Source organism: Schizosaccharomyces cryophilus (assembly GCF_000004155.1).
Source record: "Schizosaccharomyces cryophilus OY26 unplaced genomic scaffold supercont4.6, whole genome shotgun sequence".
In the NCBI taxonomy this organism is placed as follows: Eukaryota; Fungi; Ascomycota; class Schizosaccharomycetes; order Schizosaccharomycetales; family Schizosaccharomycetaceae; genus Schizosaccharomyces; species Schizosaccharomyces cryophilus.
The window spans coordinates 14,610-23,373 of NW_013185629.1; the positions used below are offsets into that span (position 1 = coordinate 14,610).

At 36.1% G+C, this 8,764-nt stretch overlaps 3 protein-coding genes and 1 non-coding gene across 4 annotated transcripts in view; 3 read left to right on the forward strand and 1 right to left on the reverse strand.

Annotated features, from left to right (window-relative positions):
- The window catches only part of SPOG_00889 (glutathione S-transferase Gst1), a gene marked incomplete at both ends in the record, with an annotated part of 1,249 nt that extends 567 nt beyond the window's left edge, over nucleotides 1-682 (reverse strand). Inside the window, one exon of the mRNA XM_013169160.1 lies at nucleotides 52-682. Coding sequence (XP_013024614.1) covers nucleotides 52-682 — 631 coding nt within the window. The remainder of the gene's footprint in view (nucleotides 1-51) is intronic.
- A 2,417-nt stretch (nucleotides 683-3,099) lies between these two features.
- On the forward strand, nucleotides 3,100-3,220 carry SPOG_16324. The gene has a single exon (XR_001203108.1). It is a non-coding gene; the product is annotated as a 5S ribosomal RNA (ribosomal RNA).
- Nucleotides 3,221-4,742: 1,522 nt separating this feature from the next.
- On the forward strand, nucleotides 4,743-5,995 carry SPOG_00890 (uncharacterized protein). Its single transcript, XM_013169161.1, has one exon. The coding sequence runs from the start codon at nucleotides 4,834-4,836 to the stop codon at nucleotides 5,650-5,652; it is 819 nt and encodes a 272-aa protein (XP_013024615.1). The 5' UTR covers nucleotides 4,743-4,833; the 3' UTR covers nucleotides 5,653-5,995.
- Nucleotides 5,996-6,936: 941 nt separating this feature from the next.
- SPOG_05763 (uncharacterized protein) lies at nucleotides 6,937-7,831 on the forward strand (the record flags this gene model as incomplete). Its single annotated transcript, XM_013169605.1, has 2 exons — nucleotides 6,937-7,465; nucleotides 7,521-7,831. 2 exons carry the CDS (start codon nucleotides 6,937-6,939, stop codon nucleotides 7,829-7,831), a joined length of 840 nt encoding a protein of 279 aa, XP_013025059.1.
- Nucleotides 7,832-8,764: the final 933 nt, after the last annotated feature.

Below are 8,764 nucleotides of genomic sequence, written 5' to 3' on the forward strand. Positions count from 1 at the left end.
CTTGTTGTCGTTCCGCTATGGTCGCAGCGACGGCGGGACGCTCAGTAAGACGTTTATGCCAAGCATAGGTCTTGGGGAACTCCTTTTCGAAGTCCAATTGTGGAAGATCTTCTTTGAATTCATGCCTTCCTTTTCCAAAAAGCGCAGGTAGCAAATCGTTCCAATTAATAAAAGACATGTCGGCGATCGTGTACTTGTCAGCAACGAGATAGTCCTTGTCTTGGAGAATACTTTCTAAAACACCGAGCACACGCTTTATTTCATTCCTGTATCTAGTAATGGCAGATGCAACAGGTTCTGGATGGTAAAAGTTAAACCAGGATGCTTGTCCCCAAATGACACCTTGACCTGAAGACTGGAAAAACAGATACTGAAGCAAATGATGGTACTCTGGATGATCATGAGGCAACGAAATCTTTCTTTCCTTGTTGTATCTGTCTGTCAAGTATGCCAAAATAGCATCCGACTCCCAAATCGCATAATCATTGTTTTGATGATCAATTAATGTAGGAACTCTCCCATTGGGATTGTAAGAAAGGTGTTGTTTCTTTCTTTTCTCACTATGAGCGATGTCCCCTCGGTGATTTGGGTTGCAAGAATCTAATTGCAACCAGGTTGACGTATTTAAGGAAGATATAGTAAGGCGTCTGACGCTAGCCGTAGTATCAGTAGTAATGATCATACATCAACCTGGTTATTCATTTTGGACGAGCTCCTTAATGAAGTTTTATGAATATAGCAGCTATTATACCTAAATACCAATGACATATCGGTATAGGAGTCCAGTTAGTAAGTTGTCATAACTGGTAGATTACCTATTATTGTTACTTTATCAGACAGTTTACAGTAGGTATTGTTCTACCATTATTGTAAGTGATGGATACAGATTAGCAGTATTTGTAGACGTCTATCTTTAATAATCATAGTATATCAGACGGTTGGATGGTTCATTGGCTGGAGTGAAAATGAGAGACCAGTCAAAATTTACTCCGGTAACGTAGGTTAGTTGAAGAATACATCAACTAACCTTGGGTGTGCACTGGTAGTAACTGTTCAACATGAATATTTATCCTAAGTCATCAATCTTAAGTTCCTAGTATTTGTGGGACGGGGAAAGTTAGGCGTAAGCCTACTGGTAACATACATCATTATGGGCTCTGTTGGGTGATTTCATACAGCTACTGGATGATTCATTACTACAAATATCAATCGTCGTTTTTCTAATCCGTTACTGCAACTAAGACTGAAACGAGACGAGACAGTTTGTATACTTACCCAACCGAAATCCCACCATTATACCATCACACCCACCAAGAATTGTCGATAATATTAGTGTTTTAAGAAATTATCGTGCATATGGACGCGAACGAAACGCATTTAACTGCTAACTATTGCAAATATCAAACGAATAAAATCATCGTCTTTTTCTCAAGTCTAATTACTTTACTTCTCTTTTATCTTTGAAACATGTATCAATTTCTTTATAATTTTCCCTGAAAATATTTACGAAAACAAAAACAACCAAAATGTCCACTAAAAACATCGTAATAAAATTAAAAGTACCAATCGAGAATTATCGAAATCCGTTAATGCGTTCTTTTAAACGAATTCTTGGGTTTTTCCTTGTTTCATCCTGACTCTGGTTATATTCAAATATACATCGACAAACCCCCACATTCATATATGAGCGTCTCTTAATATCCTCAAGAACACTCACCAAGTTTTAAGTAAATAAATCGATACCAACTAATTCAAACAGTAGACCAACAGCCTACATATAGTCGACCGAAAGAAAGACAGCCGTATTTTAAGTACATCGTGATATTGCGAGAGGAAACCCTTAGAAGAGATCCATTTTATATATTATCCTGCCCTGCTTAAAGAAGTAAGCATTTTTAAATTAACAGCTTGTTTTACGAATAAAGTTGCGACAGTTAGAAAAAATGTAATAATAACTAAAAAAAAAAAAAAAAAAAAAAAAAAAGACAAAACTTTCGTTTTTATTTATATCCGCTTTGTATTTTACGTTTAAAGTTGTCAACGAACCGACACGCAGAGACCACCTGCTTCGCTTTCAACAGTCACATTAGTGGTTAATAATCTTTAATGCACTATATGACTTTTTCTATCCTTGGCGCTTTCTGCTTGCTTTATCTCAAACATGTTCAAGTTCCTAATCCGTTGTCCTTTGCTAAATTGATTTTTCTAAAGCCTGCTTAAATCAATATCAGTTGACTGACAGTATCGATGAACTGTTGATGTTTGTTTTGCACCAAAGTAATTCTGCGTGAGGGTTTATTATTGTGTGGCATAAATTTGTTATCAACCTAACTTATCGAATCTTTGAGTTGTTTCAATTGTATTCCATCCTTTATATGTAGTAGCATTTCATTGAAGAATAGTTTGCATAGATTCTCTTTCTACTGTGCTTCTCTCGCTCCTCGTTATTGGCTTCAAACTCCATGTAGCATGAACCAGCAACAATTCGTAGATGAAGTAAAGAATTTCCTCATACCTGTTTAGCAAGCAGAAAAAACAATATTTTGGCAGTTCATTTCATAGATGCCTAATTTCATTCATTTTTTATTCATCTTAATGTTGTTTCATCGACCTGAATTATCGTTGTACCTCTTATTTACAACACTCTGATTTTTTTTCTATAAATGTATTTGAATAATATTATTAATTAGCTCGTTCTTTTTCATCGTTTTCAACTGAGCTGATTTGTCCAATTTTGGCATTCACATTTATTGATTCATCAATTCCCTTCATCTTTAATGATGCATGTTTGTTCACTTGCTTACCCAATGTCTACCGAAAGTAATAAGACAAAATTTATAAAGGTTAAAATAAAAAACTATCTGTTACATTTAAGTTTAAAAAGATAACGAACGAATTATGAAGACAATGTTTGCTTCCAACTTCACAGGCAATCGAGCAAGTTGGCTCGCAATGTTCAAGTTAAATTTAAAAAACCCCTCCCTCCCCCCTAGAAATGGTTAAGGAATAGCTGCCGTTTTTGATTTTTGATGCCTACCCTACTTTTGTCCACTCTTAAAAATTTGGTATACAATACAACTAGGCATCTGTTAGGTGTCTACGGCCACACCTAGGCGAAAACACCAGTTCCCGTCCGATCACTGCAGTAAAGTGAAAACGTCTGAGGGCCTCGTTAGTACTATGGTTGGAGACAACATGGGAATCCGGGGTGCTGTAGGCTCTCATAATTTCTAAAATTTTTAGCATTTTTGCTATTTGGTTTGGACTTGAGTTGTGGTTTTCACATTTTATTTTTTATTTTTTTTCGCAAGTCTATGCCTTTAGAATCGTTGCAGTAATAATGAGATGGAGGATAAGGTGCTTTATGTATCTCAATAGAGTGCATTTCATCTTACTTAGCCGGCAATCTTGACAAGCTATGTTAGAGAAAGACCAAATGGATATAGATAAAAATAGCTTCGCTTTTTCATCGAATCCCATACTCGCTCAAGCAAATGCGAGTAGTTGGTAATCCAAAGCTTTAAACTCAGATGAGTTTCGTAATATAAATATTTGTTATGGTGGAATAGAACTGGGTTCATTCAAGGTGTTCTTCTAACTTTTACCTATAACAACGTTACATGAGTAATGAATAAAGATATGAATAGCAGAAAGGGGACATAGGTCGACTTACCCCTCCTTCAACATCGCATTCCCAGTGCGTTCAGTTGATTTCAACCTCAATTAATTGCAATTTTTTTTTTCGCTTATATTAAACTTGCTATATTCTTGATTTTACAATTACAAGTATCAGCAGTGGCGCATTAGCGGATGTTTACACCTTTTATCGTATATACATATGTACGGACTTTAAAAATTTGGATAATATTGATACCTTACTAACTAAATATAACCTCAAAGACAAAATTTCACTTTGGAAAGGCTTTGAATTGCTAGATGATAATAATAATAATAACAATAATTTAAGTTAGATTTGAGAAACAATAAGCATAACGTATGTTGAGCTAGATCGAACCAGAGTGTCTATTTGGTTAGTCAAGAAAAATTCATCAATATGAACATATCTGAACATTATTCGGGATCATCCTTGCTAACTATTTTGATGCAACATAGTTAGCTAAATTCTGAAACGAGTCCTCAAATGTTAATTCAACTTTACTGTAAATATTACAAAAGAAGTCGATAAATATTCGCGAAACATGTTATACAGAGTTTCGCGAATAGTCCCTCAAATGTGGTTATTTCATAAAGTGCAAACAAACGAGCTAGTGAACCTATGTTCAGCATATGAAATGTACTTTTCGTGAAACATTAATTCTTCTTATTCGGTCAATGAGGAGCTTGCATTACGTAAAATTAACCCAAATCTATCTAAACAATCATCTTTTTTTATTCATAGACTAGTACTTGGAATTCTTTACACGAACCACTTTTTCTTTTTTAAGAAAAGACAATTATTACCCTCACTAACATAGGTAACGTTTGAAAACGATAATCTAATTAACAAAAAAAAAAAAAAANAAAAAAAAAAACGAACAAAAGATTCGGAGAAATTAATGCCGATAGTAGTATCTAAAACCCATACACATGTGGGACCGTATATCCGGAGCCGGGACTATTGCGGTGCGGAGTAGTGCGAGTAAGAAATTACCATTAGAGAAACGAACATCCCAGAAAAAAACGCAAAAGGGGTCATATGATAGTGAAGTCATCATAGACCGAAAAAAAAAAGGAAAAATTGTAGCTTATGGTTGCTCTGTTTTATTATAAATAATACTGCAACGTATTGTCATTTGTGCACACAATTGACAAGAACTAGCGATTCAAGTCATTATGATGATTCTTTTAGCCTTTGCGAGCTTTATTATTACACTCGCTAATGCAATCCAAATAAATAGCAATAATTATGATAGTGCTCTAAACCTCCTTGCGAATAGTTATGCTGATGGCGTTTCAGGGGATGATGGGATTATAAGTCATTCAGGAATTTACTCAAGCTTATATGATCATAATTTGAGCCAATTTAATTACACTCTTTATTTCGTATCTGGAGACAATTTTGATAAAGTGAATTCGCTTTTAAGTTTAGCCTCCCAAGCGGACGAAAAAGGCTTGATTGGTGATCTTGTATACCTTGCTCATTTCGCTTCCGCTGGTGGTTATAATGATTACATGCAGTTAAAGGATGATTCTCATTTTGCTACAGATTTACTGCACTTCATTAGAAATGATACTACGGTTTTTACCAAACTCAGTAAAAACACGTCCAATGAAAAATTAAAAGAGTTTTTCGAAAATTTGAGCAGCAAAGGATCTAGGTACGTCAATGAACTTGAAAAGCGATACGACGGCACATTTGGCTGTAGTACAAAGCATGCAGCTCCCAGAAACGGATGCTATTCTTTAGATGCATATTTGAGTAATAACCCAAGGACCTTCGTGAATGGGCCTCGTTCGTTTTGTTACCAAAGTTGCTGCGCTTCATGGAGTGCAGATTGTACAGTTGGTTCTGGAGAAATAGTTGACCATATTAGTCGCTGCTTGAGTCATTGCACTGGTGATGAAGTGAGTTGCCTCAACAAAGACACGATACTTAATAATGTTTTTGGAGAGCATTTCTGTACTAGTGGAAGAGCGGTTGGATGTAAATAAATCTAGCTTATGCAACTGAATTCGATACTGCTCGAGCACAAGCGGATGATCCATACAAAGCTGGGAGAGTTCCCACACATCAGAAGAAGCGGTCGCTAAAAAGGACTGTAATATAATCTAGTTAATTTACGGTCAAGTGATTATTGTTTGTTTACTTTTTTAATCATGAACCACTTGGCAAACTGTCACTACCATAATTCAGCAACAGCTTACAATTTTTTGTTCCCCTTAATTAATATATTATAAAAAAGGGATTTCTTTATTACCCATGAATGTATTGAAAAAAAAAAAAACCTTATGTATATGTATGTATATAGTCAATACTTTATATTTTTTACTCCGACCTTGATACAGGTATAGCTCAAAAAATAAAAATAAAACTTACTGCGTCTTAACGTTGTCGTATGTTACGACGTTACGAGTAATAACACGTTGGTAATCAAAAAATGTATCCTCTTTTATTGAAAGTACTGGAATGTTAACAACGACAGTATGAACAAATTGCAGTTTGTTAACATGGTTAATAAAAATAAAAACAATTATATAGATAAAAAGACAAGATATGCGACTGTGTATTTGAGCTTGTAAGAAAGAATTACAGCAGCTCTCGATAAAGGATGAGTTTATAAAGATAGAAGTTAAATCTAATTAAGCGATTGCTTTAAACAGAAGGTGCATTCATTCCAAATAGACTCCACTCGTTTCAGCTGGATTGTGATCCATCGAACTTTAAATAGGGGTAAAGCTGAAAATAGAAAGTAAAAAAAAATTAAAGTGGTAAAGAGCAAGAGTAAAACATTTAAATCTTTTACAAGTCTCTTTTCTGTAAGACTTTGCAAAGTACAATGGCACTAAATGATGAATCATGTTATAACTGGAGATTACTTTTTATTTCTTTTTTCTTTTTTTTGGCTAGACAACATAAACAAAGCAGTATGCTACTCGTAAGACAACACTGTCACTTGGGAGAGGTGACGGTATACATCGAAAATAGCGGTATTTTTAGTGAACGTAATAGTTTAGCGAAGGATACCGAAGGAATGCGAAACTTGCAAAGCCATTACTTCACCTCTGCAAAACTCTGGTTATCGCCATTGCGGACTCATTTCTCGGTTTTTTATGGTTTTCTCGGCTTTTTCGGTTTTTTCTTTTAGGGTCAGTTAATTTAGGCGCTTATCGAGAAATTTGCATGCCTTTTGACCCTTCTACTGCGTCGTAATTCTCTAGTTCACAGTGCAGTCCTAACCCATCGCATTGGTGACAGATGACTCTATTCTAAGAAAAATGTACGAAAAAGAAAAAGAAATTCAGCTAGAGGCTGCGAAACAAGCCAAATCTTTTTGCTTGAGCTCTTCTGTAAGTTCTGACAGCTTTTTGCCGAAATACAGCGAAAACTCCTATTCACATCTGGACGATATGGAAAAAGGTTGCTTATGTTTACATTCTGATCCAGCTCCATCGTACCCAGAAAACAAAGAATCTTCCATAAACATGCGACTAAACCTTTCCTTCGAATCAATAACGAATTTCTTCATGACATTAAGGAGTCTCTTCATGGCATTACCGTCTCTAGTTTTCTGGCCGGGAAAAATTGCGAGAATTCCTGAAGCACAACGCAGACAGGAGAATGAAGCTCTCCGGCTTGGTTGGTGCTTTATTGGTTCAATCGTATTGGACTTTTTCTTTTCTTACTTTTTTCTTGTCCCCTTTATAAAGGAATCGATGAAAGAGTTTGTAGGGTTACGGTTTCAGATTGCTCTAGCGATTGTTCTTGTCATCGCGGCTTTCTACATGTTCTTGTTTGTTTTTTCACGTAAGTGGAATGGTGGAATTTTGATTTTATAAGTTTACTAATGGGGTACTTATAGTGTTGCTGGATTTTATTGCTTTAGTGCTTTCTGGGATTGCTTCTTGGATTCCTTGGATTGCTTCTGGGATTGCTTCTTGTATTATTGCTGCTCTTGGTTTCAGGATGTCGTCGGAAAGAAACGACTCGACGGATGGTAACTGGATCCCACTAAACACTATGCCAGCAGGGTCTGAAAATCAATCCAACAATCGTAGTGATAATACTGCCGGACAACCATCATCTGAATGTTTTGAGCAACATCCAAGGATACATCACAAACCGAGTCAGGCTAGGGATGCTGAAAGCACTGGAAACGAATCTCATGCTTGAACCATTCTTATGATGATGTCCTGTCTTTTCATTTATTCTCTATGCAGGCTTGTGTTTTCTTTAAATGTTTTATTTTGTTTCTTTCGTTTCCCGTTGTATTTATTTCCGTTGAGCTTTTGCATATAAACACATTTCATAGGCCGTTGTTGTTAAAGCTCTATTGGTTCCATCGTGGCTTTGCGGCTTTGAGCAAGGAACAAGTGAGGTCGTCGTGGGATGATATGGATCGTTGACTCTCTAGTTGGTTCTTTCTAATTCACATGTTGGTTGTTATTTATTCTTCTAGAGCCCTTAATTCCTGATTCTTTTTAATTTGTTTAATAGAGCTAATAAGAATTTAATTATTGATTCAAGGATAACCATTGCTTTTTTTGCTTCCGCTTTAGTATCACCTTAGTCGAAGGTCCATGCCTCTCAAAAACGACAGGCATATACCTTCAATAAAAAGGAAAGAACAAAGGTAGGAGAGAATCCTGCAAAAGATAGTTACACAATAGCAGGTCAGGTCCCCGAATGTTAAGATTAGGTAGAGACGATCTCGAAGAAATATGGAGCCCAGATTGTGTAGATTTAGGATGGATTTATATCAAGGTTTTAATAACCTTCTAGACGAGGTCGAATTGCAGTGTGTTCGTATCCAAAGCATTCTCGAGCTCGTCTTTAAAGCTTGGCATGTTGGGTTCCCAGCCTAGTAGCTTCCTTCCACGAATAGCAACACCTTTGGAATCTACACCCACTATTATTTTCAGTCATTGGGATATCCTTTCGCTTTCCTCTGTAGTCATGTATTCAATACCTGGCGGTGGAATAAAGCCTTTCTTATGCAATATTTCAGCAGCCAACCGCAGCATGTCGCAATTCACATAAAAACCACTTTCTGTCAGGTAATACCCTTTTTCGTTTCAAGTGGCACGTTCAACACCATTCACAGCA

Bases quoted from the DNA above. Each gene is read 5' to 3' on its own strand.
- SPOG_00890 (XM_013169161.1), top strand. From the start codon at position 4,834: ATGATGATTCTTTTAGCCTTTGCGAGCTTTATTATTACACTCGCTAAT.